Genomic DNA, 27,301 nt, shown 5'->3' with positions numbered 1-27,301 from the left:
ACTATTGGTTAACTAATTCAGTGAAACAAAATCTGTCAAGTCATTTCCACCCCAAAATCAATAGCGAGAATTTATCTTAAACAAAATGAAGCCAATAAGATTCTAACATAATTTTTTATGACAATTTAACATATTTCACACCTAATTATCATTAGTGTAATGAAAAATACCATTCTCATTACTAAAATGCAGACAAAATAAAAGTATTTATACATGTTAGTATTAGCTTTACAGCCATTTTTGTTTTGTAACAGTAAAAATTACTCTAATTCAGTAATGAGAATGAATTAGGAACACCATTGACAATAATAGGTATTACAAAAAAACTGCTTAGCTATCATAAAAATAACGTCACAATGCAAAAAATCGTAATGGTCCAACAAATGCGCGTGTGTGTGTATACATACCAATCAGCCACAACATTAAAACCACCTGCCTAATATTGTGCAGGTCCCCCTCGTGCCGCCCAAACAGCGCCAACCCGCATCTCAGAATAGCATTCGGAGATGATATTCTTCTCACCACAATTGTACAGAGTGGTTATCTGAGTTACCGTAGACTTTGTCAGTTCAAACCAGTCTGGCCGTTCTCTGTTGACCTCTCTCATCAACAAGGCGTTTCCATCCACAGAACTGCTGCTCACTGGATGTTTTTTGTTTTTGACACCATTCTGAGTAAATTCTAGAGACTGTTGTGTGTGAAAATCCCAGAAATACTCAAACCAGCCCATCTGGCACCAACAATCATGCCACGCTCCAAATCACTGAGATCATATTTTTCCCAATTCTGATGGTTGATGTGAACATTAACTGAAGCTCCTGACCCGTATCTGCATGATTTTATGCACTGCACTGCTGCCACACGATTGGCTGATTAGATAATCGCATGGATGATTGCTGGTGCCAGATGGGCTGGTTTGAGTATTTCTGGGATTTTCACACACAACAGTCTCTAGAATTTACTCCGAAGGGTGTCAAAACCAAAAAAACATCCAGTGAGCGGCAGTTCTGTGGATGGAAACGCCTTGTTGATGAGAGAGGTCAACAGAGAATGGCCAGACTGGTTTGAACTGACAAAGTCTACGGTAACTCAGATAACCACTCTGTACAATTGTGGTGAGAAGAATATAATCTCCGAATGCTATTCTCAGATGCGGGTTGGCGCTGTTTTGGTGGTACAAGGGGACCTACACAATATTAGGCAGGTGGTTTTAATGTTGTGGCTGATTGGTGTGTGTATATATATATATATCATACATCTCTGCTGTCTTTACACACAATCAAAAAAAATTTATTTTAAGATTTACACATTTCAATTTAATAGAATTTTGTTATGAAATCAAAATGTGTAAATCTTAAAAATATGCTAAAAAATTAGGGTGCATATACAGTATATATTTATATAGGGTGAAATATGACCTGGACATTCATTAAGATTCACCAAATTAACTTTACAAAGATCATAAACAACAGACTTTTATTTTGTAACTTTCTGACATCTTGTATTTCTTTTGCCCTTTCTACTAAACATAGTAAATACTTCAGTTTGTACCTAATCTGCTAAGACAGTGCAGAAAGTTTGAGTAAATGTCTTTTACACACCATTTACTCACTGAAACAAGTGCTTGTGAAACCAACTGTAAAAGAAAAAATGCTTCCATGCCTGAATCCAGAATCTCAACACCATGGTAAATGAAAAAAACATGGTACATTCAACTGTTTCAAGCTCCCATTTAAAATATTCTTCATTGGGCCACGGAAAGCAACGTGCCATGTCATTAAACATACACATATGATTACACAAACATTGGCCTGTGCTGAATATCACAAGTGGCAGTTTTGATTTGGACACACCACATTCATACATTTTAAAAACATTCGTTATATAGGTGATATATTTTTTGCGTACATACAATGCACACTCTGGCTCATCACTTACATAAGAAAGCAATAAGAGGGAAGTGTGTCTTAAACACTGACTAACTGTAACTGGAAAAAGATGACATTCAGTGAACTTCGTGGGTAACTTGGTCATTTTTACTCATTAAGTACACATTGTGTGCCTTATACTGACTCTGAACCACCTTCGGTTTCAGTTTAACCAAACAAACACGAAAGATTGTCACAAGTCGGCCATGCCATACACAGCAGACAACATTCATGCAAGAGAATAATGCAGAGACAAGGACAATAAGCTAAAATAGAGAATATACAAGAGCAAATGAACTCTAGAGACAAATATTACGCTTATTTCACTGCAAAAATCACGTTTTTAATCAGTACTTTTGTCTTGTTTTCTAGTAAAAATATAGAAACATTCTAAATTATCCTGGGAAACAAAATGGTGTAAAATATTAAGACTTGTTGTCAGAGAATATAGTATCAAAACAAATGTTACTACGGAGCTCCTTTAAGGACAGCGAGAGAATTTGAATCTGAAATTGCTTTGTTTCCTCACAAAATGTTTTGTGTTCCTTTGCAATAATTTTTGTGTTCCTTAGCCATGGTTTACTACAATAACCATAGTTGAACTATGGGATTTGTAGCTCAACCATAGTAACTACAAAAGATACCACTATAGTACTACGTTTCACTACAGTAACTTTATTTTAACTATGGCATTTATCATAAAACCATAGTAATAACACAGGAAAGCCAAAACTATAGTCATAAATATAATAATTCTGCCAAAAAAAAAACATAGTTACTACAGTTTTACTATAGTAACACCATGGTAAACTTGTGGTACAATACAATGGTTACCACCAAAAACATGCTCTCATAAAAATTTACCATGGTGTTACTATATTAAAATCAACTGTTTTTTGTTGTTGTTTTTTTTCAGAATAATTATGATTTTCTGTATTATTACTATGGTTTTACCATGAATATCATGGTTACAATATGGTTACTGTAGTAAAGCCATAATACATTTTGTGGTTACTTTGGTTTTACTTAGAATACAATAGTTAAACTACTGTATCGTTATTGTAGTAAAATGATGATTAATTTTTGTAAGGGATGGGTTGCACTATTGCGAGGGAGTGCAAAACATTTTCGCAAATACACAAAACTATTTCAGAAAATAAATTCCCTCCCTGTGCTCCAAGGAGCCCCGTAGTTTTTTGTTTCTTGTTTCATGTTTTAAGTATAACTCTAACATATGTTGTTAGGTTTATGGTTAAAAACAAGTACAAGAAAAAACAATTTTCGCCAATGAGGTAAGAACACATTTAATTCAAAAAATACTCTCTGAAAAAATGTCTTTACTGCATATCTTATGCAATTTTGCTTCTCAAGTAAATGTGTCTTGATTTAAATATTTTTACTGGAAAACAAGACAAAAATACTGATTAAGAAATAGATTTTTGTAGTGTGATAATACTTAAGTGTTCAGTGCAAGAGACGTATTAGGGCATAACTGGATTTTTTGCGTAGCAAATGGAACGATTGTAAGGTTATTTAGTGACTATGATGTCCATGTGCATTATTTTATAAGAACGATTCATGAAGAATTTTACTAGTTCTGTACAAGCTAGATACCTCTGAAACCTTTATCTGTTTGCCCGCTGGTCCAAAACTCCATATGAAAATAGACACCCAAATGACAGATACAATCACTGGGTTGTACTGTGTAAAATACACAGATCTTATACGATTGCACTGTTTTATACCACAGTATCCTTTAGCCATTGCTAAAAGTTTTTTTTTTGAATTTTTTTTTTTTTACTTTTTAGCAAAATTTCCAAAGCTATGGTTTAAAAAAAAAAAAAAAAAAGGTTTCTGTGGCTGTAAGGCTCAAAACCATTTGACAATTATATATTTTAGAGATTCAAAGATGTTTAGGCCCAGAATTGAAATGCCTAAGAAGTGTGCAATGAAATGGCTTCCAAACAATGGATGGCACGTGTTCTGCATTTCTATATGAAGTCATCCCTCGTTCCTTAGCAGAATCCCAAACAAGATCTCCCATCAACCGACTCCTTAGAACCATGCATTGTGACATCACCCACTCATCAGCCAATCACAGAGTCACAGAGCACTTCCTGATGGCACACAGAGCAGGAGCATGCACACCTCACATCCGCTCCAGTACAGCAAACTTCCTGTCCGTTGAGGTGGTGACTCATTTCCGGACAGCCTGACGGTAACTGTGTCTCTGGCCCTGACCACGTGAGCAGTCGTTGACGGGAGCGTCTTGGGCGTCGGCAGCGGTGCTTTGGCTTGGCCCGTCTCGGGTGCTGCAGGTCAAACTGCTGTCTTGTAAGGTGGGACTGGACTGAGCTCTCTGTAAAGTGCCCTCCTCCAGGAGCATGACTTCAAACACAGACAGGTCATCTTCGACACATCGCTGTTTTGCCCGCAGCAGCATGCTGTATGTCTCATAGCGTGTTTTCTGAGAAGTTGAAGGATGGAGAAGGTTTTATCAATAACATGTCATTGGGTGAGAGGGTGTTTCTTCAATTTCGGGTCACCTACATACATTGTCATGTATGTGGTAAAATTATTTCTGTAAAATTTTCAACAATTCCGACTGTCCCACAGCTGTGGTGTAATTTCCACCACACCAAATATTTTTGCCCCTAATAAAGTTTTTTTCAAAACACCTTTTAAAACAGTGTTTACAAGAACACATTTAAATGTACTTGCAACATGTAGAAAAAATAAAAATAAGAGAATAAGAAAACAAAATGCATAAAACACAGAATATAATAAAAAAACAAATAAAGAGATAAGAAAATTAAATTAATAAGGACAACCCCAGAATCTTAGATGGCATTCTAGCATACTACTCTTACCATTTCTGCAAATCACACATAACAATTTTGTATACTGTGCATAATATGCAAATTTTCAGTATGCATAGAATATCTGGATGAGCAACTACAGTTGTCAAAATGTGCTGTATACAACAGAGCACAATGCAACATGCTCAACTTGACCTATTTTTAGTGTGGCAATATCGACCATGATTTTTACATCGTTCCTGATTAATAGATAAGGATTTTAAGAAATCAAGAGATTGCACTCACAAAGCACAATTTCTACCAGAAGGACTCGCAATAATTGAGAATTAATCATGAATATAAAGATAAAATCCTTTGGCGACAGCCCTGTCCTACGATTCAGCACTCAGATTCTCGCTCGAACTGTCAGATCCTGCCGGAAGAGGATGACGGCAGGGAAGAGGAACTTATCCCTACAACAGGACGGGACCTAAACTGTTGACGAAGGGGTGGAGGGGGAGAAAACAAACAGCGGCGTTACAAGCAATTAACAGCTGCAAGCTTATAAAGCAGGGGTTGGATAATGATTGGATTTGATACCTGAAATGAATGAAAGGCATAGTGGTGCTACGAGTCTTACTGACAGACCTACCACTAATGCTTCTGTTTCTAACAGAAAGTTTCACAATAATTGAGAATTAATCAAGAATATAGAGATAAATTCATTCATTAAAATAATTTTGCGTAAGTTTCAGTGCTCAGATTCTCACTTGAACCATCAGATCCAGCTGCAAGAGGATAACAGTAGGGTAGAAAAATAGAGGAAACTAAAGGAAACTAGACCTAATTAAAATGTATACCCACAAAAGAAGCCCCCCCCCCCAAAAAAAATGTTCAGAACAACAAACCAGGTCTTCAGAAATGAAGATAAACTTGAAAAGCAGAAAGTGTGGAACATATAACATAATATGTCTTAATATACACTGACCTACATAAGTCATTGTGAATACCTTACGAAGCATGGACTAGCATATATGAAATGATGCCCCTTGAGAAAGGGTGGGCACTATTGTGATGTATCTTTGCAGAGGGTAATCAATGCTTCAGTGCATCTTAGTTCTTAAAAAAGGGTGAGCATTGTAAGTGAAATACCCTTGAAATGGACATCAATGCTTTGTGAGACCTTAAAAAGGTATAGCATTGTTGGTGCAATACCCTTGAAAAAGATAATGCATGTGATGCGTATGAACCCTGAATAGGGTGAGCATCGTTTGTGCAATACACTTGAAAAGGATAACAATGCTTTGCGATGCATTCGAGTCCTTTAAAGGTAAAGCATAGTCAGTCCAACACCCTTGAAAATGATAACCATGCTTTGTAAGACCTTTAAAAAGAGAAGCATTGTTAGTGCAATAGCATTGAACAGAATAACAATACTTTGTTATGTGTATGAAGCCTGAATATGGTGAGCACTGTTTGTGCAAACCCTTGAAAAGGATAAACAATGCATTATGATGTGTATGAACCCTGAAAGGCTGAGCACCGATAATGCAATACCCCTGCAAAGATTAATAGTGTCTTGCAATGTTTTGAGCCTTTGACGAACAGTGAGCATACACTGTACGTTACCCATGCGAAAAAGGGGTTGTGAATAATCTGATAACTAATGCGCCAAGATGCAGATCAGAGATAATCGTGATTATTGCAAGACTGATGTGAAGTTTGATACCAAAGATCGGAGGCTTGTGTTCAAACCAACCACTTCAAAGAGTGCTATCCCAGAACAGGCATTATCCCTTTAGAGAAGCTCAATAAAATAAGTTACTATAATAAAATGTTGACAAGCACATGTTGTAGCAGAATTTACTTTTATGGCCAGTAAATGCCAATATATTTAACCGTGTTGTAAAATGTAATTCTTTGTAAAGAATAATTCTTGTATCAATACATTGTCAAATACTCATGCTTCAGAAGGCTAATTTTCAATCACTAATATAATTAATGTTGCAATAATCAAAGAAATATGACTACCTGACATGAAAATATAGCAAAAGAACTCTAAATAACAGAAAACACATTACATGATTGGAAAATAGTAAATACACCCTTGTTTAATTTGATTGTTTGATGTTTTGAGCAAAATTAAGTGGGTCACTTCCCGACATACAAATTTAATTAAATTCAGTTCAGTATCACCCATAAAAGCTGAGGGTAAACTTGTTGAACACAAGTGATGAACACCAATGATAATTCTTTTAAAGGGTACTAGGTGGAGTTGAAAGCATCACAATGTACACCACGAAACAGCTAAATCGATAAATCATAAAAGTTAATAATTCTAATCTAAAAAGTGTCAAGCAATAGAGTAAAACCATTCATTATTTAATAAAAGGTTAGGTTATAGAAAGACCTTAAATGGTGTTTCTTGACTAAGAAATCTTTATCATGACTGAAAGTCAAGGACATGTATGTCACCATACTGAAGTGACCCAGTCAAAATGAGCTGTTAATGAATTTCAGTTTTACTGATGCACAATAGCCTACCACTAAGTGTCAGAAGAACACAGTAACAAATGATACTTCATTTGGGGTGGGGGGGGGGGGGTTGATTTTCCCCCAATTTGGAATGCCCAATTCCCAGTGCGCTTTTAAGTCCTCGTGGTCGCATAGTGATTCGCCTCACTCCGGGTGGCAGAGGATGAATCCCAGTTGCCTCTGCATCTGAGACCATCAACCCGTGCATCTTATCACGTAGCTTGTTGAGCGCATTGCCACGGAGACATAGCGCGTGTGGAGGCTTCACGCCATCCACTGCTGCATCCGCGCTCAGCTCACCACGTACCCTACCGAGAACAAACCATATTATGGCGACCACGAGGAGGTTACCCATGTGACTCTACCCTCCTCCCTAACAACCGGGCCAATTTGGTTGCTTAGGAGACCTGGCTGGAGTCACTCAGCACGCCCTGGGATTCGAACTAGTGAGCTCCAGGGGTGGTAGCCAGTGTCTTTTACCACTGAGCTACCCAGGTCCCAACAAATGATACTTGTAATTTCATAGAACAGCAGTTGAGACATGAAGTAAATCAAAGCAAATATTTTGCTGAACGAATGGAGATGATCAGACCACGTACATCGAATGTACTTAAGTACTTTAAATCCCTGATACTCCAATGCAGAAATATACTCTGGCATGCAACACTGATGTAGACAGATGAGCATAGTAAACCTGAACCCACGTAACACAGCTGGCGGAACATGCGATCTTTCTCACACCCAACATTATAAAAGTACTTATTGTCTTATTGAAAAAAAATAAAAAATAACATATTGAAAAGCGATTGCTGATGCAGTATAATTAATATCATGAACATTGAGTTGAAAACACTGATAGCATAAAAGCATTAAACCCAGACAGCTACCGGCAAGATGTAGGACAATCTTGCTGATTGAGAGACTTTTGCAGGCCTGGACATCAAAAGCTTAAAACTCCCTGACACTACAGGTTTAGGATTTCCATGACTGTGAGAACCTTCATTATCATTATTTTCAAGATTAAATGGAATACCTTTCCCTGTATTAAACATGAGATATGTTAAAAATGTAGCACGCTACAGTTTGAAACTTTATATAGCACACTGCATCTGTTCCATATGCTATTTAAAAACCAAATCTAGTATGCAGTATTACAGTACATAGTGTGCAGCATGCAGTACTTGTTTCATCATCATACCTCAAACTCTAGATATTCCTCTCTCAGTCGGTATTCCTCAAGTTCACGACCTTTAAACTTTCGGTCAGGCGGATAAGAGTGCAGTTGAGCAAGTTCAGTGGAGATGGAACGGAATCGGCTTTCATGAGCCTGTACCTGTTCCTCCTACACAAACACACACACTTTATAATTTATGGTTTATAAACACATGTGCACACACACATAGATATAGATTTCATGCAATGTGCAAATGACACTAATATGTTGCGTCTCATATGACATATGGTGCTTGCTTTGGCAAAGATCACTACTACTATTGCCAAAATTTGACATGTGAAGTATTAAACTTGAGCATTTAACTCCATTAACACAATCTGTGATTCCTTAAATCGTAAGGCTTGTTGAGGTTTGATTTTCATCTGGCTAATGTTAAAATAGGTAAAACAAAATTCCTTAGATTTACAAATCTAGGGACCAGAATATCATTAAGATCTGGCAACCCCTAAACAATGTGCTAAAACACCTTAGTAACCCCATAGCAATATCCTAGCAACATAGCAGTGATTTATGCATAAGCAAACGGCAGTCAAAAACAAAAGATCTAGTTTGACCTGTGACAGCTTGGAGGCGGAGCCGGGCAGCAGTGGTCGACTGAATTTCTTCTGTGAGCCAATGGCAGCAGGAAGGGGCGGGGCTGAAAACATGGCTGACACTGTGTTGATGCGCGTGATCCAAGACTGCATTTGCTCAGCATTCCTAAACAAACAAACCAAATCATTAAACATATTTATAATACAAGTTAAATAAAAATAGAGAAGCATCAGGTCTTGACATCTGAGAATGAAGAGTTCATGTGTGTATAAGTGCAAAAACACACACACACACACACACACAAACAAAAGTGGATTTTCAGCACAAGCAATGCGAGCTGAAACTGGGACAAACTTCAACTAGAGCAGCACAAGTTCTCCTGAGGGACTGGAATATGTATGAACACACACACACACACACACACACACACACACACACACACGGCAGGCGGGACTGCATGAGTGTTTTATGAATTGGGCTCTTTTTGTTTTCCAAAGAACAAATGCTAGTATACAGGCTTATAACAACATGAAGGTGAGTGAATAGTGACAGAATCTTTATTTTGCACAAAAGGTGATGTTGCATGGATGGTTTCTTGAAAAGTATGAACCTAAAAGGTTTCAGTTAGCAGCCCAGAAGTTAACCACTAGGCTATATCACCCCATTTATTTTTTTCACTGTCCAACTTCTGTTTTGTGAACTCACGGGGCATGAAAGAGGTAGACTCTCCAGTCTGCTGTACGGAGGTAGAACACGTTTGGTCGTTTGCTGTAGTCTGTGGCTCGGATGGCCAGGGAATGATGAATGGACACGGCATTCTTCAGATCCTCATCAGATAACTGTTTATCCGGCCGATACTCCCCCTGGAAAAACAATTAATTATGCAGTAGGCAACAATTACAGCTGAAGTTACTGATTTATTGATCATAATGTCAATTTTCTCATTAAATACATTATCAATAACATATGTACATCAAATATAAGAAAAAACATATGTTAAATACAGGGGCGATACTAGGATACGCTACTTTTTTTGCCTATTTTCCACTGATTAACAAATAATAATAATAATCATAAAAAATGTTTTAGAAAATCTATAATTTTGCAACTTCTATAGATTAAAGTTACATCAATCAAATGCCACAATAAATGTCTAACTTGGTTGTTTCTTAGTAGAGTGAATTAACTCCAGATGATGTTTCTCTGTATGTCATTACCTCGTGACTCAAGTCTTTTGAAAGCACTCTAAAAAGATAATTATATTTTAATAGAATAACCCTGGTAATATACAGTACTGTGCAAAAGTTTTAGGCACTTGTGAAAAATGTTGCATAGTGAGGATGTCTTCAAAAATAATGCCATAAATAGTTTTCATTTATCACTTAAATGTCATACAAAGTCCAGTAAACATAAAAAAAGCTAAATCAATATTTGGTGTGACCACCTTTGCCTTTAAAACATCACCAATTCTCCTAGATACACCTGGACACAGTTTTTCTTGGTTGTTGTCAGATAGGATGTTCAAGCTTCTTGGAGAATTCACCACAGTTCTTCTATCTATTTAGTCTGTCTCAATTGCTTCTGTCTCTTTATGTAATCTCAGACTGACATGATGTTCAGTGGGGGGCTTTTTGGGGACCATGACATCTGTTGCAGGGCTCCCTGTTCTTCTATTCTATTCTATTTGCAGAAGGAATGTTATATATATATATATATATATATATATATATATATATATATATATATATATATATATATATATATATATATATATTTATTTGGCTGTTTACTGAGGTTTTAGTTGATGTGTTTTAATTCACATCACCAGAACATATTGCTGGTCAAGGCAGTTGAATAATTTTGATTGCAACTGTATATGTATATATAAGATTAGTTTAGATTTATTCATTTATTTGTTTTGTAAATCACACTTTTACGCCAGTAGGTGACAACAAATGGACATCTTGTGTGTTTTGGGTCATTAAATCATTGATAAAGCACAGAGACTGCTGTGAACTGCTGTGCATGACCATCAAGGTAGGCTCTACAAAAAAAGACAACATACCCTAAAAACATTACAGGTTTTAACAATGTACTGATGCCATTGTAATGTCTTTAGTCACCTTTACTCTTAATTAATCCTGCCCCTTTCTCTCTTTGTTAAACCAGATTACCAAACTAAACGAGCAACATGCCTCCTCTCATTCAATTGGTCAAAATAGGCTAATCCTTGCTTGCTCACGAATTGAATGAGGAAACGGGGTGTATTCGTTCAGTGGGTTAAATCAATGATATGCTCTTTCACAGCCTACACTCCAATGCTACTGGCTCACAGTTGAGTCAGTCTTAACGTGGGAAAAGCCACCAAAGTGTCTCGCGATTCAAACAAGTGCAGTGTTGCGGCTGCAGCTGTTTAAAACATTTTCCTGCTGATTGCAAAGTCACAGACTTTTTTATGTATAATTTTTTTTTTTTTTGGTGAACTAAAATCAGCTGACATAAGATCTCAGCTCATATGTTCAAAAAGAAAGAAATAAATAAAGAATGAAAGAGAAAAGAAAATAAATTTAGAAAGAAAAGCAAGAAAAGAGAAAGAAGAGAAAAAAGAAAGAGAAAGCAAGAAAAGAGAGAGAAAATGAAAGAGAAAGAAGAGAGAGAAAAGAAAGCAAGAAAAAGAGAGAAAGAAAAGAAAGCAAGAAAAAGAGGAAAAACAAGCAAGAGAAAGAAAAGGAAGAGAAAGAAAGAAAAGAGAAAAAGAAAAAAGAAAGAGAAAGAGAGAATGAAATCAAGAAGAGAAAGAGAAAGAAAAGAAAGAAAAACAAGCAAGAAAAGAGAGAGAAACTAACAAAGAAAGAAAAGAAAAAGAGAGAAAGAAAGAAAAGAAAGAATAGAGAAAAAGAAAAAAGAGAGAAAAGAAAGAGAGAGAGAATGAAATCAAGAAAAGAGAAAGAAAAAAGAAAAGAGAAAGAAAGAGAACAAAATCAAGAAAAGAGAGAAAGAAAAGAAAGCAAGAAAAGAGAAAGAGAGGAGAGAAAGAGAGAAAAGCAAGAAAAGAGAGAAAGAAAAAAGAGAGAAAGAGAGAAAGAAAAAGAAAGGGAGAAAGAAAGAAAAGAGAAAGAAAAGAAAGAAAAGAGAAATAAAAGAGAAAGAAAAGAAAGAAAAGAGAAATAAGAGAAAGAAAAAAGAAAAAGAAAAAGAAAGAGAAAGAGAAAGAGAAAGAAAGAAAAGCAAGAAAGAGAAAGAAAAGAAAAGAGAAAAAGAAAAAAGAGAGAAAGAGAGAATGAAATCAAGAAAAGAGAGAGAGAGAGAAAGAGAGAGAGAAAGAAAAGAAAGTTCACCTTCTGCAGGTAAAGGATGAGTCCCTTAAGCACAGCATAGAATGTTTTCCACCCTCTTTTCCCACGAGGCGCTGCATCGAAAACAAAACACTAATCAAAACACAAAACAAACCAGCAGTAACAAAACTGTAAACAGTCCTTTCTGAAGCAGTAAAATGTATCAATTATACCAATATTTGAGTACAAAATATTGATTTAAACACAATGCAACTGCATTTCATAAACATATATTATTATAAATTAGTAGGCCTATATAGTACAAATTACATACAGTGCATCCGGAAAGTATTCACAGCGCTTCACTTTTCCACATTTTGTTATGTTACAGCCTTATTCCAAAATTGATTAAAATTCATTATTTTCCTCAAAATTCTACAAACAATACCCCATAATGACAACATGAAAGAAGTTTGTTTGAAATCTTTGCAAATTTATTAAAAAAAAAAAAAAAAAAAAAAATCACATGTACTCACAGAAGTATTCACAGCCTTTGCCATGACACTCAAAATTGAGCTCAGGCGCATCCTGTTTCCACTGATCATCCTTGAGATGTTTCTACAACTTGATTGGAGTCCACCTGTGGTAAATGCAGTTGATTGGACATGATTTGGAAAGGCACACACCTGTCTATATAAGGTCCCACAGTTAACAGTGCATGTCAGAGCACAAACCAAGCCATGAAGTCCAAGGAATTGTCTGTAGACCTCTAAGACAGGATTGTATTGAGGCACAGATCTGGGGAAGGGTACAGAAACATTTCTGCAGCACTGAAGGTCCCAATGAGCACAGTGGCCTCCATCATCCGTAAATGGAAGAAGTTTGGAACCACCAGGACTCTTCCTAGAGCTGGCCGCCCGGCCAAACTGAGCGATCGGGGGAGAAGGGCCTTAGTCAGGGAGGTGACCAAGAACCCGATGGTCACTCTGACAGAGCTACAGTATTTCTCTGTGGAGAGAGGAGAACCTTCCAGAAGAACAACCATCTCTGCAGCACTCCACCAATCAGGCCTGTATGGTAGAGTGGCCAGACGGAAGCCACTCCTCAGTAAAAGGCACACGACAGCCCACCTGGAGTTTGCAAAAGGCACCTGAAGGACTCTCAGACCATGAGAAACAAAGATTGAACTCTTTGGCCTGAATGGCAAGCGTCATGTCTGGAGGAAACCAGGCACCGCTCATCACCTGGCCAATACCATCCCTACAGTGAAGCATGGTGGTGGCAGCATCATGCTGTGGGGATATTTTTCAGCGGCAGGAACTGGGAGACTAGTCAGGATCAAGGGAAAGATGAATGCAGCAATGTACAGAGACATCCTTGATGAAAACCTGCTCCAGAGCGCTGATAACAAAGGTAACAGCCAAGATAACAAAGGAGTGGCTCTGGGACAACTCTGTGAATGTCCTTGAGTGGCCCAGCCAGAGCCCAGACTTGAACCCGATTGAACATCTCTGGAGAGATCTGAAAATGGCTGTGCACCGACGCTCCCCATCCAACCTGATGGAGCTTGAGAGGTCCTGCAAAGAAGAATGGGAGAAACTGCCCAAAAATCGGTGTGCCAAGCTTGTAGCATCATACTCAAAAAGACTTAAATTTGCAAAGATTTCAAAACAAATTCTTTCACGTTGTCATTATGGGGTATTGTTTGTAGAATTTTGAGGAAAATAATGAATTTAATCCATTTTGGAATAAGGCTGTAACATAACAAAATGTGGAAAAAGTGAAGCGCTGTGAATACTTTCTGGATGCACTGTAAATAGTATTATTATATGTAGTTTAACAAATTCATGTATAGTACATTATTAAGAGGTGCAACAAGCTGTGCTGTGGATGATGCCATTATGTGACCACTGCAAACAGTCACTCAAATTTCTAAAGAAGTGAAATGAAAGTAAATAAAACTTCCCTTAATATGAAAAAAGGGCTTCTGCAAATTAATTTCTATAACTGACGACTCATAATTATGTCATGATCCAGACATGTCTTTTCTAGACTGCAGATATGTGGATGTAGGAAATATTAATGTAGGAATGACAAACACCCACTTCTCTTTCCATCACAGTCCGCGTGAACCTTCCGCACAAGGAAGCCACTTTTGTAGAGCAGCGCACCAGACGGTGAGACTAACCCGCTGCCCATCTGCTTCATACCTCTGGAGTTCGGCTCTGCGCGCTGCTCACCCAACTCTGAAAATGACTTACGCAACTCCTCTTCATCACTGACGGAGGAATGAGGAAATAAAGTATTAAACAAGAGGAAGTTCGCAAATGAGGAAGATGACAAAATGATTTCACAGTTAAGTATGGACTGCCTGGAATTATTCAAGTCTTTGCAATGAGTCATTTAAGAATCTGGGACTGTGATATTTTGGTGTGTGCACCAAAATAGAGTGAATAAAAGTCTTTTTCCCAACCGTGATCTCCCTTTCTTTCTATCTCCACTTCACTTCCACAGATCTAAAAACCTCCAGAGTGAGGCAGACGGTATCGATTGAACGAGTGTGGAAGTAAAGTGCTGCTCCCAGCAGGTTTTTCACTTACATCTGTTCTCTGAGGTCTGAAACCACGATTCACCACAAAAATAAAATCAAAGACTTGATCTTAGAGGCCAAATTATTACTGTAAAGTGCAACATTACTCTAGGGTTAAATTGAAAGGTATTTAAGGCATTATATAATAAAAAATGTAGGGGGAATTCATTAAGGATTAATTGTGCTGATTATTTGCATGCAGAGTTTGTGCTGGTTTAGTGCCCGATTCATTAAATGAATTATGCAGATCAAGCAATGGTGCAAACGCGCCCACAAAATCTGTGCTGAATGCAAGTCTGATTCTATAATTTCCATCTCTTTAACAGTGCATTAGACTACACCGTGCATATAGATACATGCCAGGTTTTAACACTCTTCTTGACCATTTGATCATTATTTGATGAACTATTGCTGCCATGATTGATAGAAAATGTACAAAAATATGTCTTTTTAATATGACTCAGTTTATTGCATTACAGGCGGTAATTGTGTGATGTTAATTGTATGGGGCTAACAGCACAGAGTTTTGTGAATAAAACACAATCTATTTTAAGGCCTAATTTACAGTACATAGAAATGTGGCTTGTTTGCGTGGAAAATGAATGACAGTGACTTAAATTAAATAATGACGCAGCACCATTTCAGCGCTTACTGCGCCGATTAAATTTAGATTGCATGAGGTTAGTGAATAAGACGAAAATCACTTTTGCTCTGAAATACCACAAGCAATAGTGGTGAAATAAAGTGAGAAATAAAAGTTTTGCTACTTCTGCAGATAGGACGGTCATGAATGTAGATGTCAGAAATGATCACTTACTGTACACTGCAACTATACTACAATCTGTCTCAAGGGACTAAGTGCTCCACATCGTGGGCATGACTAGCCCCCATACCAAATTTGGAGTCTCCAGGACATACTCTATATCACTGTTTCCCAACCCTGTTCCTGGAGGGCCCCCCCAACACTACACATTTTGTATATCTCTCTAATCAAACACACCTGATTCAACTCATCAGCTCGTTAGTGGAGACTCCAAGACCTGAATTGGGTGTGTCAGAAAAGGGAGATATACAAAATGTGCAGTATTGGGGGGCCTCCAGGAACAAGGTTGGAAACCACTGCTCTATAGCACCACCATCATGTAAAAAATGCACTTTTCTTTTGTGTGTAATTTTTGAACCGTTTGTCTTAGAAACAAAATAATTTTTAGACTGATTACTCTCCTCTTGATGATTCAAATGAACTCCATACATTAAAATTGTATGGAAAATTGGATTACAGTAGCCGCCATCTTGGATTATGATGTTTATTGTTTTTCCATTACTGTTCCTTGAAATTTTGTCTGATTTGCCACAAAAATGGCTCAAAATAACCTCCAGACCAAGCTGCATAATGCTGATTTAACTTCATTTTGATTTTTGCTATTGTTGAAAAGTTCGTGAATTTACCTAGGCCGATGCAAAATAGGATGTAAGGCTATACCTCGGCAGCGCTTTGTCCCATCGAAACACAACTTGATATGCTTCATTAGGAGCATGATCTCAGGGTACATGCACAGTTTGGGGACAGCGCCACCTATGGGTCAAGAAATTTTAAAAATTGCTACTTTTGCTCGTAACTTTTGAACTGTATGTCCTAAAATCATGAGGCTGGTGTCTATGGATTCTGTAGGTAATGAGAATTTCAACTAAACCAATTTTTCCCCATATCAACCATACTGTCTCTCCATCATACTGAAATTTATGTCGGATTTCAAAGAAAATTGGCATGCATTATTGACATCATGTCCTGATGATCTATGAGCAGTTTGGAGACAGCACCACCTACAATTCAACTGAGTGGCTCAGTGTGTTAAAGCACTGGTTTATAGTTCTAAGGGTCATGTGTTTGATTCCCATGTGGACCAGTGTTAGAGTGGATGCTATATTGTACTTGAGGTCTTTGTATTGTGTTTATTGAATAGTTGCAGGGCTTATCACGGATCATTTCTCTTTTCAGGTATACTTGTTCTTATTTGTCTTAGTTTTGTTCTTATGATATACTGTATATGGGAGTGATATCTTTTGAAAGAATTGAGAAGTTTGGAGACAGCATCACCTCTAGTTAAAAAATAAACATGGTCTGTTTAGCAAGGTTATCATGGTACATGCTATGATAGCTTAGCATGCTAATCAGTTAACATGCTAACTGTTGGGTTTTCTGTCTTAAGGCTGTGTGATCACAATGCTATCTGTAGGGCAACATTAGCTTAGCATGCTAACCAGCGCATTGTTAACGCTATTTGATCATAATGCTAAAAGTAGGCAACATTACCTTAACATGCTAATCAGCTAGCATGATAACCAATGCATTTGTGTGCTCACTCTAAACTTGTCAGGTCTATTTATCATTGTTTAAGTATCTCAACTGAGTGGCCAAGTGGTTAAAATGTTGGACCATTGCTCAAAAGGGTGTAAGTCTGAGTCTGCTTAAGAACCCTTTTAAAATTCTTACTTCTGTTGACCTTTGAGTCTTCACGTTTTGCTTACTCTAATACAGGGTTGCCAAATTCTTGCTTCAGTTCAAACCAATTTGATGCATCCAAAAAAAATCTCAGCGACAATTTTGCACATTTAACTTTGAATGCAAATACAAAGCTGACTCTGGCAACTGTGGTTGTGCTAATTCTCAGCCTGTTATATCCCATTGGTGACTATCACTGATGTGCCTCTGTGGTACAGTGGAGTGTCAATTGGATTGTCGACAGAGAGTCATAGGTTCATACCCATCCTTGGGTGACTAGAAATATTGTGTATTTTTTTCTTTGTCATTTTATCTCTATGTGTTCTTTGGGTTGTGCTTAGTGTTGTGCAGTGGTTGCCAAACTCACTTGCCAAAACTTCATGGCCATAATCATTGACTTTGCACTTATGGTTTATTGCATAGTGCTGTGCTAAGCGCTCTAAAAATAGGGCCCCATGACTGCCACTAGGGGAAAAAATGCAACAGTCATATACGAATGTCAAAGTCACTGAAAAGTCGGCTTGTCACCCAAACTCAGACTCATTCAATTAACTCCCACCCTAAATTTTTCTCATTGAATATTCTGTATTACCCGGAAATACATCAGATTACAAAAGTAAAATGGGCTGTAACCTGCATTTCACATTGACTTTAACATGACCACCCAAATGTACATCTTAACACCTATTCAGTGTGACTTGATAAACGACAGCAAGATTTATGCCAGTATGCAGAGACTAGCCAATCATAACCGAGGTAACATGCATGGACAAAGTATAGTAGGTACAAAAACAGCCTGTTTAATTGTCATAAAAATTAAAGGTTGGAAAATGGCCATGAAAAACTATGTATTACTACTATTTTTGGTGCGAGAAATCTCGGCTAACATACTGTCAAAAAATGACCCCTTTAAATGCATACATGTGCATGTGTGCACTCTGATGCTTTAATCAACTCTTCTCTTTCACCACCTAAGACTGAATAAAGTGTAATATCTCTTCTGAATGCACACATTTATTTTCTGAGGCAGGTTAAAAGACCCCTTTAAGAAAGACATTTCCATAGAAAGGAGAGTTGCACGTCACATTGCTGTCCCGTCCTCGTGATATTTCTCTGGGGAGAGCCACTACCATGAGTCTCTGCCAGAAACCAGCACTACAGTGCCTCAAACAGTCCAAAAACCTTCAGCTGGCCTTTATTCAACCTTTACCAACCTCCTCCATCAATAAAAAACTACTGTACAACACATAGGAACAGTTTCTGCACCAAAGCTGTGGTCCTACCAAATACATAGGAACTCTAAATTAGCTATATTTCCTCAAACTTAGTGTTAGTGATTTAAACAAACCTGTAACCTGAATCATTAAACTTTAGTGTAAATGAAGAAAATGAAATTTGTCATCTTGATGGTCATCTTACATTATCACTCAGTGATAACACGGATTATGGAGATTATTAATGTGACAATTATAATACAGCATTCAAATTAAACAAGACCACCAAAATTATCTGAAAAATCAGCCCTGACCGGGTGTTGCTTTAAAATGGGTGAAACTCATCAGTCAATCACTCATACTGAGCATGTGCATAAAACTTCAAGCCTGTTGCCTGGTAACTGCTGGCACAAAAGGAAAAGAGAGAGAGAGAGAGAGAGAGAGTGTGTGTGAGCGAGCGAGAGAGAGAGAGAGAGAGAGAGAGAGAGAGAGAGAGAGAGACTGATGGAAAAGACAAAGAAAAAACTGCAGTCTTAAGAATAAATTTAGCCAGGGCCATTATGACAGGACAGATGGTGCTCACGAGATGCTAGCGGCCTGACTTCAGTCGTGATGTTATGAAACACTGAGAGTCTAACAACACTAATCACTCGCCCATCTCCTCCACACATACACATCATACAGGACAACATTAAAAGATCTGCACCTGAGATGAAAGAGAATTTAATGCTGACAAAACAAAATAAAATAAAATAGTAGTACCGCTCGGAGAGATAGCTAAAAAACATATATATATTATGATGATATTTGATATATCTGTCTCAAGATTTATGTACTTGCACTGAAATTCCTACTTAAAGGAACAGTTCACCCAAAAATTTCTCAAATCATACCATCCCAGTTGTGTATGACTTTTTCTTCTGCAGAACACAAACAAAGATGTTTAGAAGAATATCTCAGCTCTGTAGGTCCATTCATTGCAAGTGAATGTTGACCAAAATGTTGAAGCTCAATAAAGCACATAAAAGGCAGCATAAAAGTAATCCATAAGACTCCAGTGGTTAAATCCATGTCTTCTGAATAGATATGATGTGGGTGAGAAACAGACCAATATTTAAATCCTTTTTCACTATAAATTATTCTCCCTTTCTAACAGGTTGCAATATGCACAAAGAATGCAAATTGCCAAAAACAATAAAATAATGTGAAAGTGAAAGTGGAGATTTAAAGTAAAAGAAGGACTTAAATATTGATATGTTTCTCACCCACACCTATCATATTGCTTGTGAGGACATAGATTAAACCACTGGAGTTTTATGGATTACTTTTATGCTGCCTTTGTGATTTTTTAAGCTACAAATGTCTGGTCACCATTCACTTGCATTGGATGGACCAACAAAGCTGAGATATTCTTCTAAAAATCTTCATTTGTGTATAGCAGAAGAAAGTCACACATATGGGATGGCACGAGGGTGACTAAATTATTAGAGAATTTTTATTTTTGGGTGAACTATTCCTTTAATAGACCAGCTAAAACCAGCAAACAAAACTTGGGCTGGTTTAAGATGGTCTCCCGGGCCAGGTCAGGCTGGTCTTTTGGCTCGTTTGGAGGGGTTTTGGGCACTTTTGTCACAGTCTGTCATGGTGGGAGACCAGTTTGCCCATTTGGCTAAACCAGCTGAGCACCAGCTTGGCCAGACTTGGAGACCATCTTAAACCAGCTAAGACCAGTACGCCATCTTAGGCTGGATTAAACTTTTTGATAGCACCAGGGATGTCTTAAAATGTTTTTTTTTTTAATCAAAGTATTTAACAGGAATTAAAAATATGGCACTTTTAATACATTGAAAAACCTTTGCTATTCAATAAGTATTTATTTTTAACTTATTGTATATACCCATGTGATAATAAAGGCTTTTTAATTTATTAAGAGTGCCATGGTTATTTTGCTTTTTTTGGACCAAATGTGAACCCTTGATCAGTGTTGGGTATAACGCATTACAAAGTAAACCCCATCCTCGCGCGCCTCATTCGTGTGTCCCTCTGCAGCTGAGGGAAGACGGGATCGGCTTCGGGCGTAAATGGAAAACAGCGCTCATTCCCATCTAACAGAGGGATATATCACTCACAAGGTGGACACATTTGCGGAACAGCATCTTCAAAAAGACGTTGATAAGCAAACGGCTCTTATATGTTCTTTATGTACTGTACACAATAAAACACAAAGACAATGCAATAGCGTTACAGATGCACAGATACTCAATTCGTCCGAGCACAAGCAGGGAGGTAGAAATAATACACTAGCTGTAAAGTTGTGTAAATACACACATATTGCACATGTACACACACACAAACAGACATACTGTATATGCACACATACACATGCATGATGCAACACACAAGCAAACCTGTATATGCACACCGAAAAGAAACAACAAGCATTCAAATACACAATAGATTTACTATCAAAGCTGTTTGCAAATGTGTTTTCAGAAGTGTTGTCAGTTCATTAGTATTCTTTTTCTGTCTTTCACACCAACACAAAAACAGGTAAACAAGCATACTGTACACATACATGCCACACACAGCTAAGAAGGTTGTACACACACACAAACACACACATCTGAAGATACTACTACAGCATATTTGAGAAAAGAAAGTTAAGTTGCATTTTTAAAAATGCATTGGATCTCTTTAGCCAAGTTGCTGCCTTTGTCATGTTGCTGTAATTTTGTTTTTGTTTTCTGTCAATATTAAAGTACTAAAAGAAATATTAGGGACAGTATCAGGAACTACCACAACAACAGCAAACAATTGCATCAGGGATTCACATCGATCTCAAACCCTCACCGCTCAAGAACAACCATAACAACAAATGCGGTAAGTCAAGCATCCACTCATATTATTGCTTCCTGCATTGCATGCCACATGCTTACTATAGCTTCTTCCATTAGCAGTAAGGAATTTACATGTGATAAATGTAAGGAATTGGTCAGGCTGACGGATAAGAACGATAGTGGAGGCCAGTGAGAAAGAGAAGCCGGTAGATACTGTTTCAGTTGCAGGTAGAACTGCGAGCAACACACATTTTGGTTCCGGCTGTAGAGCCCCCGCAGCAGGGCGTTTGTGTGACGTCTCTGCAGCATACTTGTTCAGCAAAGCGACACCACCCTCCCATTCCTGTTAGGGTTTCCAATTGATTCTCACCACTCAGTGATGTCACCCACTGAGAATCATGTTGAAAGAGCCCTGGTTTTAGGAGATTATATTTTAAGGAACATGGAAATAGAGACTCCAGACACTATTGTTAAATGCATTTCAGGTACAAGAGCATCTGACATCAGATCAAATCTACAAGTGCTGGCTAATACTAAATGTAGATTTTTTTAAATTGTTTTTCATGTTGGCACTACCGATATCCAGCTTCGCCAGTTGGAGATCACTAAAGATAATGTTAAAGAGGTGTATACACACACACATCCGGTTTAAGCCAGGGTTCAGTTAAATTATATATTTGCCAGGTCAGCATATTGCATATTATATATATATATATATATATATATATATATATATATATGTTTAAATGAATCTACTCCACCAGGTTATTGTTATAAACATGAGGCTCGCCTGAAGAGTCGAGGAGGTGTTGCTGCAATTTACAGTGAAGTTTTTGGTGTTACTCAGAGGACAGGATATAAGTTGAAGTCTTTTGAACTAATAATGCTTAATGTGACACCGTCAGATACAATTAAAAAATCTCTATCGTCTTTTGCGCTTGCTACAGTATATAGATCACCCGGGCCATATTCTGATTTCCTTGGTGAATTTGCAAATTTTTTATCAGATCTAGTAGTTACTGTGGATAGAGCTTAAATTGTTGGTGACTTCAAAATTCACATAGATAATGAAAAAGATTAGCATTAATCGATATTCTAAACTCTCTTGGAGTCAGACAAAATGTGACAGGACCAACTCATCACCATAATCATACGCTAGATTTAATTCTGTCATATGGAGTTGATATTGATACTATAGAAATTCTGCCACAAATCATTTGATCTCAAATCATTACCTAGTCTTTTGAATGCTGCGATCAGCTAATGTTACTCAATCTACAAAACGCTATCATTCAGGTAGAACAATTCTTTCGACCACTAAAGATAGCTTCACTAATAATCTTACAGATTTATCTCATATACTCAGTAAGCCAAAAAGTCTAGAAGAACTTGATGTAATATCAGAAAATATAAATACAGTCTTATCTCTAGCACTCTTGGTAGTGTCGTCCCCCTTCGATTAAAGAAAATTAAAGAAAAAAGCCCCGCACCATGGTACAATGATCACACTCATGCTCTCAAGAGAGCAGCTCAGAAAACGGAGGACAAGTGGAAGAATACACAATTAAAGGTATTTTGTGGTGCATGGATGGATAGTGTCTGTAGCTACAGACAGGCATTAAAAGCTGCCAGGTCAGCATATTTGAGCAAACTCATAGAAAATAACCACAACAATCCTAGGTGTTTATTCAGTACTGTGGCTAAATTGGTTAGGAATAAAACCTCAACTGAACCAGATATTCTGTCGCAGCACAAAAGTAATGACTTCATGAATTTCTTTACTGATAAAATTGAAACAATCAGAAATAAAATTTGAATTATGCAATCGTCTGTCACAGAAAAGTCTCATAATTTTCCTCACAAGCAAATTCAATCCTTTGCTGTCATAGGTCATGAAGAGCTAACAAAACGTATTGAAAACATCAAAAGCCACAACATGCATGTTAGATCCAATACCAACTAAGCTCTTAAAAGAGGTATTCCCTGTAATCTCAGAACCTCTTCTTAATATTATTAACTCCTCGCTATCCTTAGGACATGTCCCAAAAAACTTTAAAATGGCAGTTATCAAACCGCTTATTAATTAGCCACAGCATGATCCTGGAAAATTGTCTAGTTATAGACTGATTTCAAATCTCCCCTTTATGTTGAAAATACTAGAAAATGTAGTGTCCTCCCAACTATGTTCAGTTCTACAGAGAAATTATATATATATGAACAATTTCAGTCAGGATTCAGGCCCCATCACAGTACAAAGACTGCACTTATCAGAGTTACAAATGTCTTGCTCTTATCATCTGATCGCAGCTGCATTTCTCTTCTAGTGCTTTTAGATCTTATTGTTGCCTTCGACATGACAGATCACGACATTCTCTTAAATAGGCTTGAGAATTATGTTGGCATTTGTGGACTTGCATTAGCATGGTTTAGGTCCTATTTAGCAGATCACTACCACTTTGTGTAAACGAGGAATTGTCAAATCAAACAAAAAGTATGGAGTGCCACAGGGATCAGTTTTAGGGCCTCTGCTTTTCTCCTTACAGTGCATCCGGAAAGTATTCACAGCGCTTCACTTTTTCCACATTTTGTTATGTTACATCCTTATTCCAAAATGGATTAAATTCATTATTTTCCTCAAAATTCTACAAACAATACCCCATAATGACAACGTGAAAGAAGTTTGTTTGAAATCTTTGCAAATTTATTAAAAATAAAAAATGAAAAGAAATCACGTGAACATAAGTATTCACAGCCTTTGCAATGACACTCAAAATTGAGCTCAGGTGCATCCTGTTTCCACTGATCATCCTTGAGATGTTTCTACAGCTTGATTGGAGTCCACCTGTGGTAAATTCAATTGATTGGACATGATTTGGAATGAGACACACCTGTCTATATAAGGTCCCACAGTTAACAGTGCATGTCAGAGCACAAACCAAGCCATGAATTAGAATTGTCTGTAGACCTCCGAGACAGGATTGTATCGAGGCACAGATCTGGGAAAGTGTACAGAAAAATTTCTGCAGCATTGAAGGTCCCAATGAGCACAGTGGCCTCCATCATCCGTAAATGGAAGAAGTTTGGAACCACCAGGACTCTTCCTAGAGCTGGCCGCCTGGCCAAACTGAGCAATCGGGGGAGAAGGGCCTTAGTCAGGGAGGTGACCAAGAACCCGATGGTCACTCTGACAGAGTTACAGTATTTCTCTGTGGAGAGAGGAGAACCTTCCAGAAGAACAACCATGTCTGCAGCACTCCACCAATCAGGCCTGTATGGTAGAGTGGCCAGACGGAAGCCACTCCTCAGTAAAAGGCACATGACAGCCTGCCTGGAGTTTGCCAAAAGGCACCTGAAGGACTCTCAGACCATGAGAAACAAAGACTGAACTCTTTGGCCTGAATGGCAAGCGTCATGTCTGAGGAAACCAGGCACCGCTCATCACCTGGCCAATACCATCCCTACAGTGAAGCATGGTGGTGGTAGCATCATGCTGTTGGGATGTTTTTCAGCAGCAGGAACTGGGAGACTAGTCAAGATCGAGGGAAAGATGAATGCAGCAATGTACAGAGACAACCTTGATGAAAACCTGCTCCAGAGCGCTCTGGACCTCAGACTGGGGCGAAGGTTCATCTTCCAACAGGACAATGACCCCAAGCACACCGCCAAGGTAACAAAGGAGTGACTACTGGGACAACTCTGTGAATGTCCTTGAGTGGCCCAGCCAGAGCCCAGACTTGAACCCGATTGAACATCTCTGGAGAGATCTGAAAATGGCTGTGCACCGACACTCCCCATCCAACCTGATGGAGCTTGAGAGGTCCTGCAAAGAAGAATGGGAGAAACTGCCCAAAAATAGGTGTGCCAAGCTTGTAGCATCATACTCAAAAAGACTCGAGGCTGTAATTGGTGCCAAAGGTGCTTCAACAAAGTATTGAGCAAAGGCTGTGAATACTTATGTACATGTGATTTTATTTTTTTTTAGTCTTTTTTTTTTAAATAAATTTGCAAAGATTTCAAACAAACTTCTTTCACGTTGTCATTATGGGGTATTGTTTGTAGAATTTTGAAGAAAATAATGAAGTTAATCCATTTTGGAATAAGGCTGTAACATAACAAAGTGGAAAAAGTGAAGCGCTGTGAATACTTTCCGGATGCACTGTATATATGCTTCCCCTGGGATATGTTGTCAGGAATCATGGAAGTTTCCACTGTTATGCCAATGATACCCAAATTTATATTTCTTATAATTCCACAATTCTTCAAATTAGCAGTGTATCAGTGAAATCAAAGATTGGATGGACAGACATGTCCTTCTACTCAATTCTGAAAAAACAGAGGTACTAATTAAATGGACCAAAAACCTCTAAAATTAAGCTGCTAAAATATAATTTGTCTCTCAATGGATGTACTGTTACATCTTCTACAGCGAAGAACTTCATAGTGTTATATATGATATCAATCTGTCCTTTGAAAATCTAATTTCCAATGTTTGTAGAACAGCATTCTTCCACCTCAGAAATACTGCCAAGACACGACACATGCTCTCTGCTGCTGATGTCGAAAAACTAAATCATGCGTTCATGACCTCAAGACTAGATTATTGTAATGCATTACTGGGAGGATGTCCTACAAGTTCAATAAATAAACTTCAATTGGTTCAAAATGCAGCAGCCAGAGTGCTGACTAAAACCAAGAAATATGATCACATTAGCCCCAATTTATCATCGTTACATTGGCTACCTGTTAAATTTCATATTAATTTTACAATTTTGTTGAGTAAGAACAAAGCTTTGAATGGTCTAGCTTTGCAGTACTTACGTGACCTTCTGTCACGCTATATTCCATCACGTTCATTATGATCTCAAAATTCTGGCCTGTTACTAGTTCCTAGAATATCAAAATCCACAAAAGGAGGTAGATCATTTTCCTATTTGGCTCCTAAACTATGGAATAGTCTCCCTAACACTGTTCGGGATGCAGACATACTCACTCAGTTTAAGTCTAGACTAAAGACTCTATTTAGCCAGGCATACACCTAATTTATCCATCAACTCACAATTAGGCTGCTTTAGTTAGGTCAGCTGGAACCAGAAACATTTATCATGCTCTATAACTCTGCAAAAAAATTTAATGGCATCTATGCTAATATTATTCTATTTGTTTCCCTGTCTCAACCTCAGGATTCATATTCCAAGGTTACCAGAGCCGGCCAGCAAAATGCCAGCAAAATCATCATGAACATACTAGGGGTGGGGGAAAAAATAGTTTCAGCGATGCATCGCGATTCATACTCAAACAATTCTGAATCGATTCTCAAAAGAATCAGAATTGATTCTGAGTTCAGGCAGAGCAGTGGCGCAAGCCAAAGACAGATGTAGAAACAAAGCTGCGAGTTAAGTGCATACACTAAAGTCAAGTGCACAAACACAACTGTTTGCAGACCAGCTGTATCAAATACATGACCATTTGTGCCTGAATGAAACTACGATCCCGAAATTCTTTCACAAACCCACGCACATAACAACAGGAGAGTTTATTAGTGATAACAAGCCAACAAACAACATGAAAGAAGAGCTCACACCCATTATTGCACTGATCTGCACACAACAGGGGAAAACACAGAAGAAAATAATGACGAGGCAGCGGTTCGGGAGATGTTGATGTTTTCATTTAATTTCTCTACTCTTGCACACTCTCCATTTCATTGGCTTTTGCTTTATTGCCGGTCATTTGCTTGTCAGGACAGTGCGCACACCCGATGATAAAGGTTTGAAATCCATCGTAGCTTTTGCGACAGGGTCGTGCAATCTTCTACTCACAGAGCAAAAATATGGAACAGTGAATACGAGACGC

General features: G+C 37.8%; 1 protein-coding gene across 3 annotated transcripts in view; it reads right to left on the bottom strand.

Moving 5' to 3' along the window:
- Nucleotides 1-1,195: 1,195 nt before the first annotated feature.
- LOC127427337 (PH and SEC7 domain-containing protein 1-like) overlaps nucleotides 1,196-27,301 on the bottom strand; it is a 65,398-nt gene continuing 39,292 nt past the window's right edge. For 2 of the 3 annotated variants that reach the window (XM_051674890.1, XM_051674892.1), the window contains 6 exons: nucleotides 14,410-14,582; nucleotides 12,368-12,438; nucleotides 9,735-9,892; nucleotides 9,050-9,194; nucleotides 8,460-8,603; nucleotides 1,196-4,395 (listed from right to left, as the gene is read on the bottom strand). In XM_051674890.1, coding sequence (XP_051530850.1) covers nucleotides 4,126-4,395; nucleotides 8,460-8,603; nucleotides 9,050-9,194; nucleotides 9,735-9,892; nucleotides 12,368-12,438; nucleotides 14,410-14,582 — 961 coding nt within the window. In that variant the 3' untranslated portion in view covers nucleotides 1,196-4,125. Of the gene's footprint in view, nucleotides 5,222-8,459; nucleotides 8,604-9,049; nucleotides 9,195-9,734; nucleotides 9,893-12,367; nucleotides 12,439-14,409; nucleotides 14,583-27,301 lie in introns of all 3 variants that reach the window. The other variant, XM_051674893.1, reaches the window with a different exon arrangement.

Source organism: Myxocyprinus asiaticus, chromosome 36, assembly GCF_019703515.2.
Source record: "Myxocyprinus asiaticus isolate MX2 ecotype Aquarium Trade chromosome 36, UBuf_Myxa_2, whole genome shotgun sequence".
In the NCBI taxonomy this organism is placed as follows: domain Eukaryota; kingdom Metazoa; phylum Chordata; class Actinopteri; order Cypriniformes; family Catostomidae; genus Myxocyprinus; species Myxocyprinus asiaticus.
Note: the sequence above shows the minus strand (reverse complement) of the source record. Positions and strands in the feature narration are given on the sequence as shown.